General features: G+C 53.7%; 1 protein-coding gene across 4 annotated transcripts in view; it reads right to left on the reverse strand.

Annotated features, from left to right (window-relative positions):
• The window catches only part of ARHGEF18 (Rho/Rac guanine nucleotide exchange factor 18), an 81567-nt gene that overhangs the window by 5911 nt on the left and 48507 nt on the right, over positions 1-27149 (reverse strand). For all 4 annotated transcript variants that reach the window (XM_026481313.4, XM_057311496.1, XM_057311495.1 and 1 more), the window contains 11 exons: positions 13264-13402; positions 12344-12456; positions 12047-12187; positions 10083-10333; positions 9005-9130; positions 7691-7808; positions 6693-6941; positions 5099-5175; positions 4365-4543; positions 3435-3526; positions 1103-1285 (listed from right to left, as the gene is read on the reverse strand). In XM_026481313.4, coding sequence (XP_026337098.2) covers positions 1103-1285; positions 3435-3526; positions 4365-4543; positions 5099-5175; positions 6693-6941; positions 7691-7808; positions 9005-9130; positions 10083-10333; positions 12047-12187; positions 12344-12456; positions 13264-13402 — 1668 coding nt within the window. The remainder of the gene's footprint in view (positions 1-1102; positions 1286-3434; positions 3527-4364; positions 4544-5098; positions 5176-6692; positions 6942-7690; positions 7809-9004; positions 9131-10082; positions 10334-12046; positions 12188-12343; positions 12457-13263; positions 13403-27149) is intronic.

Here is a 27149-nt window from a genome sequence, read left to right on the forward strand (position 1 = left end):
TCAGGTCCGAGAAGCCTGCAGGGCGCTGGTCATGGTCTTCTAACCCCCCGACATGGGACTTCAGCCCCCATGACCTGTGCACTCCCCAACTTCAGGCACTACAATCGGACATGCCAATCCGTGTCTGCAGGAGAGGCTGGACCACGGGCCAGCGTGTGGGAGAGGCTGGGGATGCGCTGGGCCGAGTGGAGAACATGGGTGTGTGTGTGTGTGTGTTGACCGTCATACACACGGTCTGAGGCCACTGGAGAGCGGCCTCTGGGGGCAGGTCAGGTCACGCAAGACGCTCTAGGACAAACAGGCTTTGGCCAAGTGAGGAGGTGGGGAGAACATTCCAGGCTGAGGCACAGGATACGAGAGGGTCCTCAGGCGGCCAAGAACAATGGCCACTGAAGAAATGTGAGGAAGCAGAAGGTCAGTGTGGCTGGAGGAAACGAGACTGAGCAGACGCAGAGTCCACAAGGAACCCCTCTGGTCTCTGTTCCCCTCACTCTGAAGAAAAGGTCTAGAGGGCAGCAGCTGTCTTTCTTGTTTGCCACTGAACAAGCAGGGCCAGCTGTCCTGCTGGACCCAATGAGCCCTGGCTGCCTGGCCGGACACACGCTGGGCCTCGTGTGGGGCTGGCTCAGCAGCTAGCTGTGTGGGGGCCGCGAGGGGCTCGGGCAAGGCCCCTGGCTGTGCCCCCGAAAGCCAGCAGGCCACGAACTAGCCAGCGCCCTCCTGTGGCCGCTATGCTCAGTAGCCTCTTTCTGCCTAGATGGGGGCAGCCCTCCCGGAAGGCCTGCTGGCTCCTGGAGCCCTCTGAAGTGACCCACCACATGTGGGTGCGCCAAGATTTCTGGGGACATCATCAGGGACCCCATTCTCAGAAAGGAGAACCTCCTGAGCCGGGGGAACCTGCCGACTTCCGATCCCAAGGGCCTAGTGTGGTGCTGACTTGCATGGAGCAGGCGCCCGGGAGAAGATGCTGGAAGTCTGCCAGGGGCGTCTGCGGGCCTTCTGGCTCTAGCCGACGCCAGGAGGTGAGGAGTGTCAGCGCTGCTCCCAGGAGCACGCCTGGACCCCCCACCCCTGCCAAGGACCCCCAGGCGTGGCGCCTTACTCTCACTCATGGCCGACTTGAGGATCAGCTCCCCCTGCACGGTCTCAGAGGGATCCCCTCCTCGGAAGAGGAGTCGCGACTGAGCGACGTCTTCCAGCCCGCTCATCTCCGCCATCTCCAGGTAGATCTGCTGCTTCTCGCCAAGGCTCTGCGCGATCTGCTGGTCTTTCAGGTTCAATCGTTCTGCAGAGCGACAAGAGGCAGGGGTTGGCCTTCCGGGGCCCTCTTCCCCGGGGCCCGGCTTCCACCCGCAGCCCACCCTGAGTCCAACGTCCCTCGGGGCAGGTGAGGGCACAGTCCTATCTTCTGATCCTCGCCCCGATTACAGAAACCAAACACTGTGGGGTGGGTGCAAGGACCAGAACAGGCCGATTCATTAGCGTGGGCCTAAGCGAGACTCTTACGAGACTTCGTTTTCTTCTCCTGAGACGACTCCTTCAGGCATTTAGGCCAAACTCCTTAAGGTCTCTGGGTTCTATGCTTTTGTTGTTGTTGCTGTGACAGCAACTTTCTCACTGGTGGCTGCCCGTGTGCACACGGCACATTCAGCTGGACTACTGGGCGCCCTCACAGGTTCCAATACTTTTCTAGTTGATTCTATTAGATTTCCCAGGCAAATAATCATGTCACATGCAAAACGCAATTCTGTCCCTTCCCTTCCGGTCATGGTCTTACTGCCGTTTCTCAAACCCTTGTCAACCTGGAGGAACGTGCAGGGTGCAGGAAGTACGGCGGGAGGGGCTGGCCCGGCCTGGCTCCTGATTTTGGTGAGCGTCCCTCATGGACCAGTTTTTTTTTTTTTTTAAAGATTTTATTTATTTATTTGACAGAGATAGAGACAGCCAGCGAGAGAGGGAACACAAGCAGGGGGAGTGGGAGAGGAAGAAGCAGGCTCATAGCGGAGGAGCCTGATGCGGGGCTCGATCCCAGAATGCTGGGATCACGCCCTGAGCCGAAGGCAGACGCTTAACCGCTGTGCCACCCAGGCGCCCCCATGGACCAGCTTTTGATCCAAGATGGGAAACACTATCTCCAGAGAGAAAGTATCTATTCCTAATGCAGGAGGAATCCCGTCAGGAATGAGTGAGGAAGCCATACTATTGGAGAACCGTGCCATCCGCAGAGACGTGTCTATGCAGGGCATGTGTTCTACTACCACCGGGCAGAAACAGAGCCTGAACGAACACTGCATTAGCATGGTGCTTCCAGGGTCAGTGGGATGTGCCCCCGCCCCCTTTCTTTTGGACATTTCTACTAACGAATAACCTCAAACATACACCTCTCCGCACAAAGACATATAAAATACATACGACCTAATTTTATGTCCTTATGGCCTAAATGCTCCCTAATTTAAAAATAAAGGACTCAGTTAGTGAAGGGGAAGAGGGAGGTCGACTGAGACCACAAAGTCCCCGGTATTGTTCTTGGCCATGACCTCACCGATATCTCACAGGCATCTGTTAAACCCGGGGAGGGGAACGGATAGGCCCATGGGGTGCATCTGACACTGGAACAGTATTCAGCCTTAAGAAGGAAGGAAACCGACACACACTACAATGTGGCTGAACCTTGAACCATCCCGCCCGGTGAAGTCAGCCAGACACAAAAGGAGAAACACTGCAAGACTCCATTTACACAAGGTCCCCAGAACAGGCAAATTCACAGAAACAGAAAGCAGAACGGAGGTTACCAGGGGGCGAGGGAGGAAGGAACAGGAGTGACAGCTGACGGGGCCGGGCTTCTTTCTGGAGTGATGACAATGATCTAAAATAGTGATCTGAACCTGCACGGTCTCGTGAGAGACACTACCAGCCACCGAATGGTGCACTTTAAATGGCTGGATTGTATCGTGTCGGAGTTATAGCTAAATAAAACAGTTAAAACAGATTAAAACAGGGAGGAAGAAGCTGAGTCCGCAGCCACGAAGCCAGGGCTGGTCTGGGTCTGCCAGGCTCTAGAAGGAGACTGTGGGGTCCTGTGCTATTCCAAGTCCTCTTGGGGTTTTTACGTACGTGACCCGGGACACCCACAGCAAGCTCTTTGCTGCACAGGGTCCGAGGCAGGGGGCAGGGCGTGTGGCAAAGCTAGAGTGTCTGGAAATGGCTCAGGGACCCCGAGCGCCACTATCTCATGACAAAGCCTCACCGCAAAGGCCCCGTAGAGCTGCGGGATGAGACACGGCCCACAGCAAAACGCCTGGTTGCTCGGGTGCAGATTTGCTCCAGGGCCAATCCCAGTGGGACAGGACAGAAATGCCACTGGCGGTCCCAGGGCCTTCTCACCATATGGGGGACACGTTGTGGGCACGGAGGTCCAGACCGACTCCCCTTACCTTGGAAGTCCCTCAGCCTCAGGGTGCGGGCCTCGAACACCTTCTTCTCCTCCTCGGCCTCGCTGAAGGGCCCCTCCTCCTCGTCCGGACAGCTGCAGGGACAGGGGGCAGATGGGTAACAATGCTTCACGGGCAGGCTGACCTCAGCGGTGGGCACTGAGCTCTGTCGGCAGGACCAGCTGCTCAGAGCGTCTTGTCCTGTGGGTGACTGGTCTTGATAACGGGGCGGAAGAAACATGAGGGGGAAGAGGAAGGCGGCCATCGGCACTGATCCTGTCTCCAAGTGTCCACACGTCACCGGCCACAGGTTCCACGCCTGGCCACCGTGTGGGGGAGGAGACTGAGGACAGCTCATGTCCTGGGGACCTGCAGAGCTGAAAATGAGTATTGAGGGAGCTCTGAGCAGGTTCAGGAAGCTTCCAGGCATAAAAAGAGGGAGCAGCAGCAGGCTGCCTGGGCCTGAGGCCCAGACCACTTTCCCTAGTCAGGTGGACCAGGAGCCAGGCATCATGAAGAGCCACTGGGCTGGGGTCCCCAGGGGTCCCGTGGCCTAAGGAAGAAGGACAGGATGCCACAGCCTCCTCAGGTCTGACCCCTGGGTCAGGTGTCACTCACTGCATCCCACCAGTACAGCAGGGTAGGACAGCCTGGCCCCACACTCACTGGCCAGCAACATCTGGGCCTTTTTAGCATCTGACCAGCTGAGCTGTTGCCGGAAGGAGCCAGAATGGGGCCACGTGCCCCCTTTAGATGAGAGGGATGGAAAAAGCACAAGGCAGAATGAGGGAGAAGAACAGCAGAGCGGTCTCCTACCTACCCGTGACCTCCAGCACTCTCTTGGGTATCTCAAGGTCACAGCTGCTCTGCCCACTGTCAAAGCCAAGGGCAAAACAGCTGGGGGGAGGGAACGCACACACGGGCCCTTCCCACCTCTCAACGGCCCTTCTGATGTGGGCCATCCACGTGTTCCTCTCCTCTTTGGAGCTGGTGTACATCTCGTACATCTCGGGCCCTCGCAGGGAGGCGCTGATCAGAAACATGGCTTTCTCCTCGTTGGCCACTTCCCTCACAATGAGCTTTTGTAACGAGATGACCGGGCGCTTCGAGTCCTGTGTGGGTGGAAGGCGGGGGGGGGACCCCTTTCACCCTGCTGCATCTAAGCAGCTGTGGAACCGAGAGTCTGAAGGGAAGGGGGTGGGGGGGATGTGCCCCCTTTGTTCTCAAATAATTCAGAGCAGGGATACCTGCGATCTAGGGGGAAAAGACCCTTTTGTGATTAGAGCTGGGCCTTTACAGAGGTGATGAAGGTAAAACGAAGTCATTAGGGTGGGTCCAGTCCAGTACGACTGGGGTCCTACCCGGGAGAGGACGCAGGACAGTCAGCTGGAGCCCCTGAGCCCCGAGACAGGAAGAGCCACAGAAACGTAAAGGCTAAGACTGGACAGGATGTTAGCGTGACCCCCTGAAAAGCTTCCCCAGGTAACCAGATGGGACCCTGGGGTCTCGGAAAATTCTACTCCTCCCTTGCTGGAACTTTCTGGCCCTGGGAGACCTGGGACAGTGGGTTAGCATACAGCCGCCATCTGTGCAGACAGCTTTCCAGCAGGGCCCCTAAGGTCCCTAAGGCGGGCAGGACCTCTTGTCTGAAGAGACAGAACACCTACCACAGAGGCAAAGACGTATTTTTGATCCTTTTCTTGTAGCAGCAAAAGCACGTCAGTCAGCAGGACAGCAAGGACATCTACGGAGAAAGCACAGAAGGAAACGTCCCACGGGGTCGCAGGGCCACACGAGTGTTCCGGAGAGGCTTCGGCCCCAGGGGAGGGGTCCTGGACACCCGGCCCGGAGCCGTGATGGTCCTGCAGGAGCCTGAGGGTTTCCATCTACCTCACTAGCACCTCCTGGGTTTCAACGTTTCACACACGCCAACGGCCGGAGTCCCCTCCCGCAGGTTCCTGGGCTGCTGCCCGGCCTGGGCACCTGCCGTCCCATCCCCCGTCGTCTGCAGGTCTGCTCTTTGAGAGCCTGTTGCTGCTTTCTCGAATGGGAACTGCCCCTCCGTTCTTCCCGCTCCCAGGTCAGCTGGGACCCAAGCCGCTGGCCGCTCGCAGCCTGTCTCAGGCCCCTCGCGCCTGGAGACCCCGGGTGACAGCAGGCTCGGTGCCTGTCCCCGCAGGAGCGTTGCGCAGCAGAGCTCTGGCTCACAGGCGCACATCCTGAATTGAACGGCCCTTTGCGTCTCGGGAAGTGTGAGCACGGTCCTCTCCAGAGCGGCCTCTGGCGCAGCACCCAGAGCAGACGGCCTCTCCCTACACGATTCTCTCGACTGCGGCCTGCTGGCTTCCTCTGAAGCATTTATTGCACTTTTCACTAGTTTCTGTTTGTTTCCTCATTTCTCCCTTTTGGGCCACTGACTAAAGCCCCGAGGGCAGGGCCTCCTACCGCCCACCTCGGTGTCCAGCCCGTCCGCGGGATGCTCGCCTGTGCAAATTCCGGACAAATACATTTGGTCACTGGCCATCTCAACACTCCCCTAAAGATCTATTTAAAGATGCTGATGTGGGGGTGCCTGGCTGGCGCAGTCGGTGAAGCGTCTGCCTTCGGCTCAGGTCATGATCCCGGGGTCCTGGGATCGAGCCCCGCATCGGGCTCCTTGCTCAGCAGGGAGTCTGCTTCTCTCTCTGCCCTCACCCCACTTGTGCTCTGTCTCTCTCTCTAATAAATAAATAAAATATTTAAAAAAATTATTAGAAAAGAACAAAAAGATGCTGTCAATGCACAGGTGAGGATGTTTCCAGCAGTGCAGGAAATGAACCACGAACTCAGGGCTGAGTCCTGAGTGCTCTCTGGTCTGAAGTACACTGTGGATTTCGGAGGTGGGGCTCGGAGGACACCCCGAGCAGCGCATGGGATGCTCAGGGCCGTGGAGGTCAGTGGTCCGGGTGGCGCGTCGACCCACATGCGGGCCCTTCAGCGGCTGCTTGTTTGGCATCCCGGGGCCTCTGACAAACTTGGGGAGTCCCGGCTCCGTGTGCCCCCTTGATCTAGTGGCCCTCCTGGTGGATGCCGCAACACCTCAAAGCCCGAGAAAGAGGGTGCTGCCTCACTCTTACTCCACTCCTGGCTGCCGGTCTCATTCTGACTCGGCGCACAACCGCCCTTGGGCCACAGAGCAGCCAGGCCGCGGTGGCTGCGTCGCCGGCACCCGCTCCTCCAGGAGGACGCCGCCCCCGGCAGAGGCGAGGGACAGGGCCTTACCTTTCAGGCGCCCCGACGTCGTCTTCCAGCACAGCGTCCCCTCCAGGTGGAGCTGCCGCCGCAGCATGTCCTCCTTGCGGAAGGTCAGCCCGTTCTTGAGCTTGCTGGAGGACTTCAAGTCCATCTTCCCCGCAATCTCCCGGAGGCGCTGGCCTTTCTCGCACTCGCTGACCTTGGCGTCCACTTGGGAGATGATGTCCTTGATGAGGTTCAGGGCCTGCGTCAGGTCTCTGTAGTCCTCGGTGTCAGCTGCCACACACGGCAGAGTTAGCGTTTCCCTTCACCGCCTTCCACAAGCACGCGCGAGGGGACACGCGCTGGGGGCTGCGAGGGCCGGCCCCTGCAGCCACGGCTCGGAGGACCCTCGAGAATCCACCTTCCCACTCGGATCTCCTGAGATGTAAATGCTTCTCCGAAAGAAAGGCGGCCGTGCATAGCCCTGCGGCCACTCCTTGCTAGACATCTGCCCCTGGCCCGCCAGCTCTTCGTAAGACATTCCCTCCTCCTGCCGCCATTACCAAGAGCTGGCTCCCCTCACTCCAAAGGGTGGCTTCTGTGGCGGGAGAATTTGCTCCTTCTCCCAGGGCCCAAATCTCCTGGGGGTGGAGGAGGTGTGGTCAGGGGTGGTCAGGTGTGGTCAGGCCCTGGCCTCTGAGAACTCTAGGCGGGGCCGTGTGTCCCGTTTCCTGGAGGGTACTCCAGGTTCCAGGCGCGCGACACGAATGTGCCTGTCTGGGTCAACGTTCATCTACTCCCCAGACAATGACCCAGGGCCGCCTTCGGCCCACCCTATGCCAGAGGTACGGGGTAATAGTGGGCAAATAAGACCTGGCACCCCATCTTTCTTGGGTTGGAAGCCCCAGCACTCAGCATGAATCCAGACAACCAGGGATGGAGCACAGAGGGGTGCTTATCCAATCCACTGCTAGCCTGGGGCAGAAAGACAGAGACTGGCCCTCAAAGCAGCAACGGCAGGGCTGCGAGGGGAGCTACTTTACCGTCTGTGTTCTGAATAAGGCGCTCCACCAGCACGGGGTACTTGGTTATACGCTGAGTGACCAGAAGAATACACTCCTGCACGCCAAGCCGCCTCACGATGGAAAAGTTGCCAATTTTCTATGACGTGGAACAGAAAAGGCCCTGCTGGCATCCTGTCTCGTGCCAGATCGGCTGGGGCTTCTCCCTTTCTCAGCTCACCAGGACCTTTTCAACTATTCTTTGAAAGTAGGGCCCTGACTGCTGTATACGGGGAGGCCACAGAGGCAAAGGCAGCCTCCCTCCTTGTCAGACCCGTTAAGAAGAAACCAGAACCACCCGGGGGGTGTGCGCACACCCACACACACACCCACGCGTGCACACATATCCACATACGAAGACTCTGGAACTAGCCCGAGCCTGTGCCTGAGTCAGCCCCCTGCTGGCTCCTCACGCACACCTCTGCCTAAGGACCCAGGAAGCCGTCATCCGAAGCCGTTTCTTGGCAGGGCGGAGAGCAGTTTCCGGTGCCCTCCAGAGCATTCCACACATTCTGCTTCTCTGCTCCCCCTGCACTCACGCACTCCAGTAATGCCAGCAATCGTGAGGGCCACTTCTGAGCAGGACCAGAAGAGTCCCGTGGGGTTTGTGAGCTTTGAGGGCCAGCCCCAGACCGACCCTCTCCCTTTTCTGTCTATCCACTGCAACTGTGAGGGAGCGGGATTTAAAAACCTGCCCTTCTTAACTCTAGACGTTCGTTATCAGCTATCACTTTGAATTAAAGTCCTCAGGGACCAAGCAGCAGGTGAGGGAGCGGCTGCAGGGCACATGCCGACGGCCAAGTGGCCTTGACCCTGGTGCGTTTTCAAGGATGCGGGAGGTGGGGTCTTGCCCAACCTGGCGGACTCAGGCTGGATGCTGTGTTTTTGGGGTCTGGGCTCTGAGGACCTGCACGGGGGTGGGGGACAAGTGGGGACCTGAGAGGGAAGGAGGTGAGGGAGGGGCAGATCCCAGGGCAGAGTGGCCCCTTGAAACGACACTTGTGTCCCCTCGGCAGTCTGAGGAATGACGGCTGGCAGGTTCCGCGCCGGGGCCTGCTGGTGTGGCCGAGAACAAAGCCGCAGGTATGTTCTGCTTTGTTTTACATCTGGGCTTCCCTGACGTGTTCTGAACAAGTTTGTGGTGAAGAAGGAAACAAACACCTGAAAAGTGCTCGTTTGTAACGGCTACCTTATAACTGTAAGCTCTCCCAAAGGCTACAGTCCTGTGGGACACAAGCTACAGCAAAGAGGATACATTTTTTTATTAAGAAAAAAAACTTTTTTTTTTTTTTTTACCTTGATCAGGCTTTGAAATTTCTTGTTTTGCTGCAGTAGCAACTTGTAATGACTGACCGCCTCATTGTGGCCGCTACAAAAGACACCATATTTTTCTTTCATTCTGTCCCCACTTTCGCCGGAGAACTGCAGAAAGACGACGGAGAGGTTAGTGGAAAGGAGCAGGAAAAGCACCTGGGAGTGCTCTCGTCTGGCTCGGCTGACTCTGCTAAAATACGTTTCGAGTGTACTTCTGACTCCACTTTCTCGTCTAACACACTCGGGCAGGGAAATGCTTCAGGACAGGGTGGGGGTGGTGGGGGTGGTCTCGTCGCAAGGTACAGTAACACAAGGAAAGGAAACTTTCTAACGGGCTTTACTGTGTCGGAGCGCCAGAAAACTTCCTGAAATCCAGGAAAGAGGAGTACATTTAAGCCAAAGAATGTTAGAAACATTTAAAAGCTGAGCACCGGGGTGGCTCAGTTAAGCGTCTGCTCTCAGCTCAGGTCATGATCCCGGGGTCCTGGGATCGAGTCCCACATTGGGCTCCTTGCTCAGTGGGGAGCCTGCTTCTCCCTTTCCCTCTGCCCCTCCCCCTGATTATGCTCTCTCTCTCTCTTGCACTCTAATAAATAAAATCCTAAAAAAATAAAAGAAGAGCAAAAGGGGTATTCTTCCAATTTACTCTCATGAGCTGACTCCGGACGCCTGGAGTACTCGGAAGTCAGACAAGGAGTTCCGGGTCCCCTCTGTCAACTTTGGCCTAGGCTCGGATGTCGACTCAGAAGTCAAATCAGGGTTGGCACCCTTTACCACAGACCTGCTGCTCACAGCCAAAAACACGGAGGTCAAAACCAGAAAACCGAAAACAAAGAGCCCAGCCGAGCAACCAAACGGAAGCCCAGAATGCAAGGCCGCACACAGGTGCACCGGGCACTTAGGCCTCTGTGTCCCTAGCAGCTGCCTGCACACCTGCAAAGGCCCGGGACCGCGGTCCGCTGTAGGCTCTCCATAAACAGAGGCTGTGCTCCTTCTACGACCGCACGGAACAGAGACCAGGCAGGGCATCCGGGCAAGGTGCCCGTCCCAGTGCGCCCACCTGCTGCACCAGGAGGTCCCCGATTTTCTGGATGATGTAATTGCGGTCACTGCCCTCCTCCAGGGACTCCTGGCGGCGCTCCTTCAGCCGAGAGAGGAAGTGGCTGTGCACGTCGAGCAGCTCGTCCACACATGGGAAGAGGCGGCTGACGGCCTTGCTGCTGAACTGGAGCTCCTCCTGCAGTGCCCTGGAGTAGACCTTCAGCATGATCTTGAGTGTCCGGACATGGTGCACCTCCGTCTGCACCAGCTCTGCGGGGACACGGACCCAAGGACTGAGCCACTCCGCCCTCCCGCGTCCCAAGATGGCACGCATGTGTACCGCCTGCGCACCAGGCGCCTGGCTGGCTTCTCCCAGGTCTCCGCCGAGGCCCTTCCCCTGGTGGTGTTACTGCCCGGGGGCGGGCCTCCCATCCCCCCCAGCCCAGTGCCGCAGGAGTCCCAGTGTAAGGGAGCAGCAAGGACTGGAGTGATGTCAGGAAAGAGAGGACTCAGGACATGTCCTGGGACCTCCAATTCACAGGAGGATTTCAGGCCCAAAGACATTTCGAGGCTGTTTTAAGCAGGAAGATTGTTCTGGTGAACACTATTCCTTGGAAGGCGAAACTACACGCCTGTGCACATCAGTGACCAGACCCAGACTCTAACCGATGGAAAAGCAGAGTTCACGTGAAGAATTTAATTCTCGGTAAAAGGCAAAGGCGGATTAGGTTTCATGCTGGAGTTTAGCTGTTGTTCAAATTAAGGCCTAGAAGCTGCTAGAGACCAGACAGAGGTCAGCAGAGCCAGGCCCAGGGCTGCCAGCTGTGGGGGCTGGAGGCAGTCTGTGTTTGCCCAGATGGAAGCATCCAGACTGGTCCTCTCTGTCCCTCCCTGCAGGATCTCTGCCCGGAGTCTGGGGCCCTGAGGCAAAGCATCTATAGGGTTCTCCTGCCCACACCCCAATCTACTCTGGCCTGGGCAGAAAGCACAGGGTGTGAGGGGTGCCTGGGGGGCTCAGTTGGTTAAGCATCTGCCTTCGGCTCAGGTCATGATCCTGGGGTTCTGGGATCAAGCCCCATGTCAGGCTCCCTGCTCCCTCTCCCTGCCGCTCCCCCGGCTTGTGCTTGCTCTCTCTGTCAAATAAAGAAATAAAATCTTAAAAAAAAAGAAAAGAAAAGAAAAGAAAAAGAAAAAACAAAGCAAGCTCAGGGTGTGAGACGTGGAGGGACGCAGGGGCCAGTGGGCCCCACCATCGCCAACCAGACATGAGTGGAAAGTGAAGACACATATATGCCAGAGCCTCCTCACGGAGCACTGACGAGGGACAGAAAATACCTCCTCGGACGACACAACACTCTCAGTCTTGGGGAATGATTCCCACGGAGATAGAATCATAAGAACAAGTAAGGGCTTTGGGGACAGAAAGGCCTCAGATTCTAGTGAGGGTGTCTTGGGTCCTCATCATCCTGCTTATGGGGGTCCAGAGGCCTGGAGGGACACACGTGGGGCCCCCCACATGGCACCTGGCCCAGGGATGGGCTCTGTGTCCAAAAGCTATCGTTTGCACAGTGACCTATAATCCCCATCTCAGGAGAGGGGCTGCCCACAGCCAGGGCGTCCACCCTGGAGCCAGTGCTGTGTCATATGTCTTCCAAACCCCCTCGTCACAGCCACCCAGGCCTGTCTGTGGTCACCAGGGATGGCTGGGATGGGCCCAGACGGTCTTCTCTCTCAGGGTCACCAGCAGGGTCGGGATGAGTCAGGATAGGGCATTCGGCCACACTCGTCCTCAGGAACAGATTCTCACAAAGCCCTCCTGGGCCACCTCACTGCCTGCCCCGGGGGAGCAGGTGGAGTGGGCCCTACAGTCTCAGGGAGGAGCCTGAGATCTCAGTGGAGCCCGGACTCGCAGGCGCAACCAATCAGAACAAAGGTGGAAAAGGAGTAAGTGGAAGGTCAGCGTGACGGCGCAGAACTTCTTACCGTAGAGAATATCCTGCCTCTTCACCACCTCTTTCTTTTGTTTCTTTGCGTACGCTGCGTCCACGGAGAGGCTCCAGGACTCGGCCTCGAAGTTGCGGGCATCCGCCTCGATCTCACTCCTCAGCGAGGCCGTGCAGGGGTCTGAGGGAGGAACAGGAGGCTGCTGCTCGGGGCTGGGGCCTCGCTGGCTCTGCGCCGCCCCGGCCCGCATCCCGTGGACACACTGTGTGCGTCCCAGCCCTTCCCGTGTGGGTGGAGACTGCGGGATGTCCACGAAGGAATCGAGGGGGACTGTACCTTCTACAAAAACGGGCTCGGCATTCGAAGATGTAAGCGAGAGAGAGTCATCGGCTGCCTGCTTAAATTTTAAAAATACAGAGTCGGCTTCATCCATCTCTCCTGTGACCGGTCTAAATAAAAATCACAAAAACGATTATTCTAAAATAATGAGTTAAACACACATGCCCACTCTATGAAGGCAAATCTATCGGAGAACTTTCTGGATTTCAAGATAAACTTTGTCACAGATCCTTTGTAAGAATTAGGAGACTGTCTGTCCACGTCACATCAGGACTTCCTCCATCGTAACTAACGTCAATCCAACGTCCAGGTACGTTCTAAGGGTGCGTTAAATCGTATGCTTCCTTTAACGGCCACCAGAGCCCACTGGAGCCCCTGGAATTCTTTCTAGCAAGAGTTGGGAGGACACAGTCACAGAGCTGAGGGAGGAGGGAGAGCCCTTTCTTAGTGGAAGAAGATATCGGCTCCTTTCCTCGCCAGCCCGTACGAGGACCGCCACAGCGACATTTGTTAGTATTAGATGTTCCACTCGAACACGGCTGAGTGGAGGATTAGGGCAACACCAACTCCAAGTCCTCGAGGACAAGCTTAGGGCATAAACAGCGGCAACCTCAGCGGGATTTCTAGCATCATCTCGAGCACAGACAGGAACCCTGTCCAAGGGCCCTTCCAGAGTATGAAACAACGGCCAAGTACGCCCAGAACACACGGTGTCTCAGTAAAGAAGAGGATCGAATCTCCGAAGCCAGTGTTAACAGGAATTTCATGGCATGGCTGGGGGCCAACGAGCAGGTTCAAACGGACCTGAGGGTCTCCCTTCGGAGAGCCCAGCTGCGGGGTCCCAGCAGGATGCCACATCCTGCTCCCTCCTTCCCCCCCTTCACTGGCACCTGGCGCAGGGACAGGACCCCACTTACCCAAGCTGTGTCCCCGTTCCCGCCGGGCTGGGTGCTGGCTGTGGCCCCCCCTTCTGTGAGACCGTCATGCCGACATTCCTGGACAGGGCCGGGCTGCCATCAGACAAGAGGGTGGCCCTCGGGTGCTCCTTCAGGGACGCTGCGACAGAGGCAAACACAGAGTTGGTGCTGAGAAAGTGGGCAGGGTAGCGGAGGTGGCCCGTCCGAAAGCCCCGTTCCGACTGCGGCCGCAGCACGGACAGGATCTTGGAGGTCAGCAGCTCGTTATCCAGAAAGACATTCTCGCTCCATTTCCGAGGAAAAGAGCTGTAGAAAGACAGCTCCGGGCGGCCGTGGAGCGCGCTATCTCTGTCACTGCTTTTGGAATGCGTGTTCCCCATGTTCACGGTCGGGGCTCCGAGAGCCAGCGCGGCGCGAGGCCGGGCTGTGCCGTTTTTATACCTCCGTGTGATCCTTCTAGAAATGTAAAGCTGCGTCTTCTCCTACTGTATTGGCTGAGACAGCAGGTCTGGAGGGCAGGAAATTGGTCCCCACTGTGACCATTTAGTTGGAAATTGCACAGTATCTTCTCCTTTGGTAAAATAACAACAAAAAAATCCTGACACCCCTTCCATCTCGGCAGGGGGTAAAAAAGCAGAAAGGAGTTTAGATTCACTGTAAATAATCTGAGATCACTGAACAGGGAGCTCTGCACTTGGTGTGGCTCGTGCTGACATCTCTCGCTCTCTGTCTCACACACACACGCACACACACACGCACACACACTCACGACTAATTGACCCGCAATCAGATGTCAGGATGACTCTGAGACCCAGAGACCACAGGCATGATGGACGGCCACACACGCCCCTGATCGTAAGAACGCTAATGGAATCTGAGCACCACAGCGGACAAGAGGGGTCGATCCTATCTTATACAAGGGTTATAAACCAACCTAACACACAACGGGGGCTCCAAAGGGTTCTTCACACGCCTCCACTCATTAAGGTAGGAACTGAGGTAGTAGGACGCGTGTGTGCTCTGATCACCTTTCCCACTCACGGAAAGATGAACCTCAGAAAGCCAAACTGTCACCCTCTCCAATCTGACAAATCGAGTCTGGCTGAGACGGACTGCTTGGCTCGCTCAGTCTCAGGGTGAAGGGCACACTTGAAAGCACTCCTCCAGGCAAGGATAACCAGCAGCGTTAGCAAGAGATCTGTCCACTAGCCTTTCCGACCTGGCTCCTGGGTCCCCGATGCACCCCCCCATGGGTTTCTGTCACACAGGTAAAGCAGTGGGGACTGTGGTTCTCTGCAGCATGCAGACCACGACCTTTAGGGTTGGGTAAGGGACCAGCACCAGAGAAAAATGAATGTACTTCTTTCAAGAGCTTTTTTGGGGAGTGGGATTCAACATTCTGAGATTTTTTTTTTTTTTTAAGATTTTATTTACTTACTTGAGAGAGAAAGAGAGAGAGAACACAAGCAGGGGGTGGCAGGCAGAGGGAGAGGGAGAAGCAGGCTCCCCGCAGAGCAGGGAGCTTGATGCGGGGCTCGATCCCAGGACCCTGGGATCATGACCTCAGCCAAAGGCAGACGCCTCACCGACTGAGCCACCCAGGTGCCCCCAGAGAGTTTTAACTTAGGTGGAAATGCAGGCCGGCTGCAAGTGTACAGGCGGGTGTGTGTCGGAGAGAACATTTCTGGTCAAGGAGTCATGAGCAAAGCTTACCAGCGGAAACTGCACCAGCAAGCAGGTGACACCGTGTTCCATATGGAGCACAGATTCACAGCCATTCATTAACACGGCCCCGCATGGTGAAGGGGACATCTGGTCGGTGACTTCAGACGTCCCGGCGTCAGGATCCTAAGTGGCTAACAATTACTATTATCGCCGAGACAAAGGTGCTGAGGATATCATTCCTATACGAACACCCACATTCATAAAGGTGAAAGTCGTAAATCGAGGTCTCCCTGGTCCAGGGCAGGCATTTCCTGCCATTTCTATACCACTTGAAACCCCCCCAGGCAATTATGACCCAAATGTACAAATACGGGACAAACCCTGAAATGAGTCCTTTGCCTGGGTGACAGAGTGTTCCTGTGAGCCGAGATCTTGCCTGAAGTCAGATGGGTTCTGCTTTAATCACAGTCCACAGGAGGAAGTGTCATCATCAACACCCTCTGGGAATCACCATTCCCAAAGAATTTTAATGAATGATGGGTACACTAAATCTATTGTAACTTAAACCTTCCCTTGATAATGGAGAAGATACTTGGAGGTATCCGTGTCCAAGGGTCATGATTAGGGACACCAGGTGCCACTGGACTCCGGGGCACAAGGGATAGAATTTCGGCGGAAAGAATGAATGATAAGCTGCCCCCCTCTAACATACGACATCATTTCTTTATTCTGATCATCCATTGTCTGCTTCCCCAGTAGAACGGAGGACAGTGCCTCCCACAAAACAGGTCAAGAAATCATTGTTTTACGGAATATTATTCAGCTATACAAAGGAAGGACATCCTGCCACCTGCCACGACGTGGAGGGACCCCGAGGACACTGTGCTCAGCGAGAGCAGCCAGACCCAGAAGGACACATCCTGCAGGACCCCACTCCCAGGAGGTCCCCAGAGGAGTCCCGTCCACACAGACAGAGAGGAGCTGGTGGGAGCCAGGGCTGGGGCAGGGGATGGGGAGTCCGAGCTTCCTGGGGACAGAGTCTCCGTGTGGGGAGATGGAATGTTCTGGAGACAGACGTTGGGGGTGGTGGCACACCAATGTGAACGTACCTAATGCCACTGGACTATACTCTTAAAAAATGGTTAAAATGGTCAATTTGATGTGTATGTATATTTTACCACAGTTTGAAAAAAAGAAATCATTGCTTCTTTGGGAACAGTTCTGCATCCTGCCTGTGGTGCTGGTTACTCAGATCTGCATATGCCAAGGATAACATTTCATAGAACTAGGGCATCTGGGTGGCTCAGTCGGTGAAGTGACTTCGGCTCAGGTCATGATCTCGGAGTCCTGGGATGGAGCCCCGTGTCGGGCTCCCCGCTCAGCAGGGAGTCTGCTTGTCCCTCTGCCCCTCCCCGTGCTCGTGTGCTCTCCCTCTCTCAAATAAATAAAATTAAAAAAAAATTCATAGAACTATACATTCCCTTTCCCTCAGTAAAGAGTGCAATGTAACAACCGGCAAAACCCAAATAGGGTCTGTCCCTGAGTTAACGACAGCCTACCAACGCCAGTGTCCTGGCTTTGACCGTGGATTATCAGTGGTTATCAGAGATTATCACTGGGGGAGGCTCGGAGAAGGATACCTGGGGCTTTATTTTTTTTTTAAAGATGTTATTTTATTTATTTGATGGAGAAAGAGAGAGAGCACAAGCAGGGAGAGCAGCAGGCAGAGGCAGTGGGATAAGCAGACTCCTCGCTGAGCAGGGAGCCTGATGTGGGGCTCGATCCCAGAACCCTGGGATCACGACCTGAGCCGAAGGCAGACGCTTAACCAACTGAGCCACCCAGACTCCCCACTTTCTGTGAATCTTAAATGATTTCAAAATAAAAAGTTGTAGCTGATTCTCAGTATTCACCGTGGCGACGTTCCGTGGAGTCGCAGCAGGCATGAATTAGCCAGTGCTGAATCTGCTCCTAGGGGAGACGCAAAGTTGGGCTCCTGGGAGCTTCTGCCTACACTTCCATAAACCCCTCAGTACGTAACCTTGTTTTATGTGTGCTTTTCTTGAAAGACACCTTATTTAATATACGCTATTGATCACTGACTATTACCATTGAACTCACAGTCACCAGGACTACAACTCAGGCCTGAACAGAGCGTATCTCACGTGTGGATTCTCCGCGTCCGAGGCATCACAGCCTTCTTGCACTCGGTAATGGCAGACGGCCCTTCAGCACGATGCTTGGGGGCCATTCTAAGCAGCCCAACCACCAACGGAGAGTACAAAAATGCGAAGAGCATGGCATTAACGACACTTGTCTACAGTACAAGCTGGGACAAGAAGGCAGGGTGTCACCTTGTCCTGCCTCATGCATGGTGGGTGACTCATGTTTTTCACCGCACATGCCCGCACACAACCGTGAAGGCCCCACGGGTGTGGATTTGGGGTCACAAATAAATTTGAGCGAGTAGGTACGCTTGCAAATACAGAATCCGTGAATAAAGGAGGACTGACTGTATACAAGAAAGGTGTCGAGTGAGAAATTATGGTGACGTTTTCGAACCCCCTTGTTTACTCAAGTACATACCGTATTTCTTTAGAGCGCTGATACTCTTTGTACGGCCTTTTAGGACCTATTATACACATACGCCCAAAAAGTATCCGAGCTGGGGGGCCTTTTCACAGGAAAACGTAATGCTCCTCATTTGGCAGCAATATGGCCTCTTGGGATACATCATTCTTTTCCCCTGGAGGGTCTAGCCACCACTGCCCCTCTCAAAGTACTTAACTAAGACTTAAAATAAGGGGTGGACAATCACTATTTGCGTCTCTCTGTACCTTGCACGGCCACAGAAATAACTGCCTGATCCGGACACGTGTTGGTGCCTCTGCCACAGCCCGGCTGTTTCAACCACGTCTTTCTATTCTGTGTTTTTGATGATCTGACAGCTGGGCCCCTGCTGACCCAGGAAAGCCTGCCCCTCCCAGGGCTGGCGGGTTCCAAGTGCTAGTCAAGGACTCACTTGCAAGAGCGCCTCTCACATGCGAGCCCACCAATCCAGAGCCCACACGCTGAACCCCTAGAATATGGGGCTCTCGCACTCCGGGCCACCGTCCCCCTGCCCTGAACACCCCTGGGGCAGGTGCCAGACAACTAGGGACAGCCCCTATGCCCCAGGGCCCACTGAGATTTTTCAAACTAGCCAATCCTAAGCCTGTTCACCCCCACCCATTCCTCCCCACAGAAACCACAGCAAAGGCTCTTGCCCACGTCTTCCCATCATGCCCTCTGGCTTCTGACTGACCCCAGGGCCTCCCACTGTGGCCCTCGGTGGCGTGTCCTGCCTCCCGCTCCGTACAAACTTCTCTCCTGGCAGTCAGTCATATGCATACCTGCATGGCTTACCGTATCTGGCTAAAACAAATCCTGGATACCCTCAAACACCAGGCACCCAGGGCCCAGAGGTCTGCCTGCCAGGGCTGGGAGCCTCGAACATCCTCTGGGGGCAGTTTCCTACACCTAGACACATGGAAGTTGTGGGACGGCTGGTGGGAAGTCACAACGGCGCAGCACTTTGGAAAACTGGTGGTTCTTCAAACAGGTAAACAGAGAGTCACCCTACGTTCCACTCCTGGGTATGTGCCCAACAGAAGCGACCAGGTATTGCCCCACAAATACCTGTACATACACGCTCCCGGGAGTGTAATTCACAACAGCCCCACGTGGAAACGACCCCGGATGTCCGTCAACCGAAGGACGGAGAAACACAATGTGGTCTGTTCATACCACGGAGTATCCCTCGGCCATAAAAGGAATGAAACACTGATCCTGGCTATCACGTGGACGAACCCGGCGCTCTGCCGCGTGGCAGGGCCCGACACAAAAGACCGCAGATCGTAGGAGCCCGCCTCCAGGAAATGGGCACAACCAGCAAATCCAAGGACACAGAAGGCAGTTTAACAGTTGTGCAGGCCTGGGGGGAGAATGCAGGGTGACGGCTAACGGGTGTAAGGGTTCTCTTGGGGGATCAAATGCCGATCGTGGGGACTGTGACTCTACGAAAAGCCACTGAACGGTACACTTAACTGGGGGGATCGTAGGGTATGTGAGGCCCATCTTGGTCAAGTTATCAAGCAAATGAATAAACTCCGTGAGCCAGAGCCATCTTTCTGCAGGAGGAGAACCCAGCGTGAGCCAGTTGCTCTTGCCCTTGGCTCTGAGCGTATTCGCCCCACCATCGTGTTTTCCGAAACCAGACAGCCACGGCGGGCCGGACGGGCCGTGGCGTGGTGCTGGGATCCGGGCCACGGCGTGGAAGTCGGGCGCACGGCTGCCTAGCACTGTCTGCACTGCCATGAAGAGCGGCTTCCGAGCCTAATTAGCACCGTCTGCCCACTGCTGAGAGGGGCCATCGATCGGCGCGCCGGGCCCGCTGCAGAGACTGTGCCGCAGAGCCGTTTCTACGAGGGGACCCAGGGAAGGGGCAGGGACAAAAATAAGAAGCAAGCAGAGAAAATGGAAAAAGTTCTCTGCCCAGAGAGGAAAAAAAATACACGTTGTTCTCAGCAACACAGACAGCAGCCTGTTCTCATGATGATGATTCTTTAAAACCTGTTTTGTCTTGGTGTCTGGAAGAGTGGTCTCTGTGAGCACTAAGGATGGCTAAGCCTGTGTGACAGACAGCATGATCCTACTTACGAACCCCGGAGATACGGTGGGTTCGCTTCCAGACCCACCGTGATAAAGCGGGTCACGGGAATTTTTTGGTTTCCCAGTGCCTATAAAAGTTATGCTCATACTACGCTGTCAACTATGAAATGTGCAATAGCATTACGTCTAAAAACAATAGCCATCCCTTAATTAAAAAGCACCTTTTAAAAAAATATTTTTATTTTTAAGTAATCTCCACACCCAGCGTGGGGCTCGAACTCACAACTCCAAGATCAAGAGTCACATGCTCCACTGACTGTGCTACCCAGGCACCCCTTAAAAAAAAACATTTTATTATTGGGGTGCCTGGGTGGCTCAGTTGGTGAAGCGTCTGCCTTCGGCACAGGTCATGATCCCAGAGTCCTGGGACTGAGTCCCGCATTGGTCCCCCTGCTCAGTGGGGAGCCTGCTTTCCCCTCTGCTTGTGCTAACCCACCCCCCCCTTATGCTCTCTCCCTCTGACAATAAATAAAATCTTTAAAAAAACCAACAACAAACCCACACACTCTATTGTTAAAAAAAGGCTAACCATCACCTGAGCTTTCACAGATCACAGATCACCATGACAAAGAGAATAAAGAAAAAGTTTAGAAGAGTATGAGAATTACCAAAATGTGACAGAGACACAAAGTGAGGGAAAATGGCCCGGACAGACATGCTTGAAGCAGGCTTGCCACAAATCTTCAATTTGTAAAAAACGCGGTATCTGCAAAGTGCGATAAAATGAGGTATTCCCATGCTTTGCTCGAGCTTCAGGCCCCGCACTGTGAAGTTCAGGTTCAGAGGGGCTAATTTCCAGCATAGTTGTACTGCCAGCATGACCCTGGTGTCTCATAGGTCCTTTAGGCTACAGACTTTTCCCCGATACACAAGCACGACCCATTAGCTCTGGTAGAATCGTAAGGATTCACAAGGAACGCTCGTTAACGAGACTTTATAGTTACAAACCTGTTGCTCCTTTTTGGAGGAAGCCCTATGTGACATATCCAGTGACCATCTTAACTGGCTTTAAACTGTCTTCTACAATCTAGAAGCATACTTGTTTCTAAAAATATTGACTTTGCAGCAAGAATTTTATATTCTCAATGGCAGATTCCTTCAGCTGCTCAATGGGAAAGCAACTGGGAACATCTTTTGAAGGCAGCTGGGCCCTGGCACAGAAGTCCCCCTCCCCCCAATTTTCTGCAAAAGGCCACACAAAGGGACCAGCCAAGTGGCAGCTTTAGGCGGGAATGGCCTTCCCCAGCTGCACAGCCGTTTCAAAGGCTTGGCTTCAAAATAACTGCTACTTTTCTCATCTTTACTGAGGGCCTGTGTCCCCATCCCTGCCCCCATCCTTTGTCTCAGTGAAGACTTTTCTTTCAGGCTGAGATTGCCGCCTGTCTCTGGAGAGTTCTAGCAAGCACGCGCTTCGGGCAAGTGTTCGAGAGACAATTAAGAAAATCTGAGACAAAATGAAGTCTTCGGTTCACAGTTCCTGGCTTTCCAGCCACCTGAGAATAGACTAAATCGATTCCAAGACAACTCATTGATTTCTCTGCCCTGCTTTATTTTGACGTTACACAAGCAAGATGTTATGAAGACGGACAAAGCTATAGAAGAGAAAGAAACACCACACAACGAAAAACCTTAACCCTGTGCCTCAGGGGACAAAGGAGAAAAAAAAAAGCATCTTGGGGCTTAGAAGGTAAGCGTGAGCCAGAAAGAATACTCTTCCTAAACCCGATATTAGCCAATAAAAATCATTCACGAGCCTTCTATTCCCAAATTACGTCAAACCCAGTAAACGCCATAAAAAAAAAAGTGCTTATCTTCTTGAGTACTATGTGTGCAGAAAACTTAAAAATCACAAAAAGGCATAAAAGGAGAAATAATCCATAATGCCGCCACCCACACTTAATTGCTCCTGGTATAAATGGTTTTGTAAATTGAGAAATAATGTTTAATAGTGACTGATCCTAAGATCTGGGTTCGAAAAATCCCTTCCACACAGCAAAAGAATAATGTTAATAGCATATATGAATTTTTTGCAGGAATACCATGCAGGACATATGGGTTATGCCAGCGAGTGATATACTTGTGAATTAAGATACTGCAAAATAGGGGCGCCTGGGTGGCTCAGTGGGACGCCTGGGTGGCTCAGTCGTTAAGCGTCTGCCTTCGGCTCAGGGTGTGATCCCGGCGTTCTGGGATCGAGCCCCATGTCAGGTTCCTCCGCTATGAGCCTGCTTCTTTCTCTCCCACTCCCCCTGCTTGTGTTCCCTCTCTCGCTGGCTGTCTCTATCTCTGTCGAATAAATAAATAAAATCTTAAAAAAAAAAAAGATACTGCAAAATAGTCTGTATTACTAATCTGTGGATAATTTTGGAAGTTAAAAATAGGACAATAATTCCTGTGTGCCTGGGGAATAAAAATGAACCACAACCTGAACTTCATGCTTTTCCCAAACATGAACTCAAAGTGGACCACACTGATATGAAAAATGTTAACAGTATAAAATGCTTCACAGGTAACAAAGGATACAATTTTCAGGAACTAGGGTTTGGTTCATGAGGTGTTCTTTGATAAGACACCGAAAGTCTGATCCACAAAAGAACAACGACAACAAAAAAACCTTTAAATTGACTTCATCATAACCAGAAACTTTCGCTCGTTAAAAGGATGGGGGAGAGGGGCTGGGCTTTCTGCAAGCCGCCTAGCCGACCCAAGATTAGCACGTAGGACATACAACAAGCTCTCAAAACTCTGTAATAAAAACACAAACGATCCATTTAGAAAATCAGCAAAGGGATGAGATGCATTGCCCCAAAGAAAACCTACAGATGGTAAAAAAGCGCAGGAAAAGGTGCTCCGCAAAGCCACCAGGAGACAGCAGTACAGCAGGGCCAAGACCAGAGAGACGGCTCTGCAGCCGGCGAGGGCGTGTGGAAGCTGGGTCACAGCGGGAAGGGAAATGGTGCCACCAGCCTGGAAAACAGCGGGGCAGTGTGCAGAGAAAATGGCAGAAACAGCACCCTCGGGTATTAATTTCAGAGGAACACAAAACATATGGCCAGACAGCAACCTGTATGTGACCGTCTGTGGCAGCTTTATTCAGGAATAGCCCCAAACTGGAAATCACCCAGATGTCCTGCGGGGTAAATGGCCAGACAAACCACGGTCCGTGCAGACCACGGAATCCTACCCCCCCCCCATGGACATGCAACAACCGCGTGGACCTCCCAGGGGCCGTCCTGAGAGAAAAAAGCCAAGCTGAAAAGGACACTGGATGATTTCATTTATGTCACATCCTTGCAATGATGGGAGTTCCCGGGATGGGAAGGGATGAGTGGCTGCTGGGGTTGGCGATGGTGGAGGGGATGTGCAGGGGTTCATCTCCATGGTGGTGAACAGCCCGGGACCTCGGTAACAGTGGTGGTCACGGGTGATCAAATGGCACAGAACCAGACGCACTCACTGTCCCGATGCAATTTTCTTTTTTTTTTTTTTAAAGATTTTATTTATTTATGTGACAGAGAGACAGCCAGCGAGAGAGAACACAAGCAGGGGGAGTGGGAGAGGAAGAAGCAGGCTCCCAGCGGAGGAGCCCGATGTGGGACTTGATCCTGGAACGCCAGGATCATGCCCTGAGCCAAAGGCAGACGCTTAACGACTGCGCTACCCAGGCGCCCCCCGATGCAATTTTCTGTTTTGATATCCCAACAGTTACTCAGAAAGGAACCCCGGGGGAAGCTGGGTGAAGGGTACATGTGACCTTTGCAATCTGCTGTGAGTCCATAATGATTTCAAAAGGAAAAGTCTGAAATAAACAAAAGCACCACCAGCAAAATACCCAGAAAGAACACTCATGACCAAGGTCTTGGTCAGCGTGGGCCGCGAGAACAGAGTACCACAGACTGGGGGGCTGAAGAGCAGACATTAATTTCTCACAGTTCTGGAGGCTGGGAAGTCCAAGATCAAGGTGTGAGTAGCCTCGGTCCCGGGGGAGGGCTCTCTCTCTGGCTTGCGGCCAGCCAGCTGAGGTCTCCCTGGGTGCTCAAGGGGTGGAGAGAGAGCGAGAACAAGCTCTCTGGGTCTCCTCTGACAAGGGCGCTAACCTCATCGTGGGGACCCCCGCCCTCATAACCTCATCTAAACCTAATTACTTCCCAAAGGCCCCACCTCCAAATACCATCACACCGGGGGCCAGGGCTTCAACATGGGCATTTGGGGGGAACACAATTCAGCCCACAGCATCTGACAACGAATAAAACCATGTGTCCTAAGTATATATTTAAATAAAGAACTCATTGCTCACTGGACGCCTCCGCACAAACAGTAAGGAATTCTGGACTGGAACAAATTCATAAAGAGAAAGCAGAATGGTGGGGGCCGGGACTGGGGGACTTCCTTCCCCTTACCTCAACAGGGGGAAGACCAAAGGGCATGGCCTCTCAGAAAGGATTACTGGAAGAAGGCGCCGGACACCATGCAACCAAGACTCCAGAAAGCAGTTCTTCTTTTTAAGATTTTTTAAAAATTAATTAATTAATTTGACAGAGAGAGGGAGAGCGAGAGACCACAAGCAGGGGGAGCGGCAGAAACAGGCTCCCCACTGGGCAGGGAGCCCGATGTGGGGCTCGATCCCAGAAGCCTGCGATCATGACCTGAGCTGAAGGCAGATGCTTAGCCGACTGAGTCACCGAGGAGCTCCCAGAAAGCAGTTCTGATGGCCAAGGAGGAGGGTCTGGGAATAGTTCTTTCTAAGAAAGGAGACTTCAAAACATTCTCAGAGGATTATCGTGGAAATGAGAAATGCCTGAGGATCTCACTGCAAATTACCTTACTTTGGGGAGACAAACAGGACTGTGAGGAGTATAAAAATCGATGAGAAAACATGAGAAGTGAGCAATCCGCAGGACGTAGGATTACCCTACTCTGAGCTGGGCAAAGTAAGACTTTCTCCTGGGTGCGAACCTGGGGGCTTTGTGCAGCGGCCCCTCCAGGGAACCACCAAGGACCCTGGTCTGGGATGTCACCTTCTGTCCCCTCCTGCTGGCGCAGGACACCTGTGGCATGGAAGCCCTGGGCCCACCTGGCCTCTAGTAACAGGACTGCTCCTTGTCAAGCTGGGAAGTCTCTCCTGGAACTGAGGGGGCTGGGTGTTGTTGGCTCTCCCCTTTTCGTTCTTTCTTCCTTCTTTTATTTATTTATTATTTATTTATTATTTATTATTATTTTGTACTCTGGTAAAAGAAATGTATAGAACCAAATGTACTGGACCATTCCTAAGTGTACAATCCAACAGCATTAAATATACTCACAATGTGTGTGACCAACACCATCATCTCTACCCAAAACTTTTTCATCATCCCCAAAAAAACTTTGTACCCATTAAACAAAAACTCCCCTCCCCCAGTCCCAGCCCCCACCATTCTACTTTCTCTGAGTTTATCCTCTCGAGGTACCTCACATCAGTGGAAACACACAGTATGTGTCTTTCCGTACCTGGCTTATTTCACTTAGCACGATGTTTTCAAGGTTCATCCATGTTATGGACTGAATGTTTGTGTTTTTGTCTCCCCAAAACTTGTATGTTGGGGCCCTAACCCCCAGAGTGGCTGTCTTTGGAGATGGGGTCTCCAAGGAAGTCATTAAGGTTAAATGAGAACGTCAGGTGGCGGGGGGGGGGGGGGGGGAGGCGATCTGATAGGATCAATGTCCTTATCTTAGAAGAGACATGAGAAGGGTGCCTGGGTGGCTCAGTTGGTTAAGCGTCTGCCTTCGGCTCAGGTCATGATCTCAGGGTCCTGGGATCAAGCCCTGCATCTGGCTCCCTGCTCAGTGGGGAGTCCGCTTCTCTCTCTCTCAAATAAATAAAATAAAATCTTAAAAAAAAAAAGAGAGAGAGACATCAGGGAGCCCAGATGCTTCCCTCCTCCCACCCCATCCTTCTGCACAAAGAAGAGGACTCTTGCCAGAAACCAAATTTGCTGGCACCTTGAATTTGAACTGCTGGCCGCCAGAATTGAGAAATAAATTTCTGTTCTTTACGTACCCCCAGCACTTTCAAGGGGAAGGGTCAGAGAAATTTGCTTAGAAGGGCAGGAAGGAAAAGTAAAAGGAGAGAGAGAGGAACACCTAGCCAACCTTGGTTTCTCAGTGCTTGGCACACGGCAGCCGCTGACCACAAAACTGCACAAATTCAAGTCTCCAGATCAGAAGTTCACCTCAGTCAGGAAGATAGTTCGAGGTGAGCCTGTCTGAGCCTGTACGTGGCAACTCCGGGTAGCCGGGGAGGACAGAAGTGACAGAAGGCGGCAGGAGGGCAAAGTGATCATGGTTCGCGAAAGGAGAAAGGAAATTCATCTTAAAAACTCACTGTTAGTCTGTGGCAAAAAAAAAAAAAAAGAGAGAGAGAAGAAAAAAAGGGCTTATGAGCTGTGAACACGGGAAACAGGCCGTGAATCGGGGTTTCCCATTACCTTGAACAAAGAGAGACTGAACTCTGGGAGCTGTGCGTTGCGGCCCAAGTGAGGAGCAGACAGAGAGGTGTTTATAGTCATTATAGAGAACGGGTGGCTCGTTCTGGTGGCTCCGGGCCCAGTGGGGAGATGGAGTATATTACATACCAGCCCCTGGGGTATCAGCAAGGTGCTGGCTGAATCCCACATGGCATCCCGGGGAATGTGAGGGAGAAATCAGAACCGGAGAAATAAATACAGGTTGGGTGCCTTTAGTTTTTATTTTTTTTAAAGATTTTATTTATTTATTTGACAGAGACAGAGACAGCCAGCGAGAGAGGGAACACAAGCAGGGGGAGTGGGAGAGGAAGAAGCAGGCTCCTAGCGGAGCAGGGAGCCCGACGTGGGGCTTGATCCCAGGACTCTGGGATCACACCCTGCGCTGAAGGCAGATGCTTAACGACTGAGCCACCCGGGTGCCCCAGGTTGGGTGCCTTTAAAACTTACTGACCATTCATACCCGAGCCTGGTCACGGACCTATCTCAGGTAGAAGGGGGATCTCTAGCGGGATGTCGAAGGGCTCTGTCCTCATCTTGCCGAGATAAGAACACAGATGGCTTGCTTATCAAATTCACATGGAAGAGAGGAGCTGCTTCAAATCCGGTTTGGAAATAAAGACAGAGAGATGAGCTGACCCAACACTAACCTGACAGGCTACCACGAAGGAAATGTCAAGAGACTCCGCAAAGACAGGTGGCGTGTGGGTGGGGGAGCCCCAGCAGTGGCACAGGTGAGATCATCTAGGGGGTTGTTGGGTGCCCACCGCAGAGTCCGTAAATCAGCATTGGGGAGCGGGTGCAGCTGGGTCATCTTAGACCTCATCAATATCCGTGCGATGACGAGAGTCCGGAGGGCCAAGCTGCTGGCCAGCCAAGCCTGCCCTGGGGTTTCTCTCAGGCCAAGGCCAAGTTCAGTGAGTAGATGGCTCATTGTGACACCGGCCGGGATGGCACTCAGAAAGCTGTATTGTGACCAGTACCACGGAGGGTCAGTTGCAGGTGGGCCGA

Source organism: Ursus arctos, unplaced genomic scaffold (genome assembly GCF_023065955.2).
Source record: "Ursus arctos isolate Adak ecotype North America unplaced genomic scaffold, UrsArc2.0 scaffold_14, whole genome shotgun sequence".
In the NCBI taxonomy this organism is placed as follows: Eukaryota; Metazoa; Chordata; class Mammalia; order Carnivora; family Ursidae; genus Ursus; species Ursus arctos.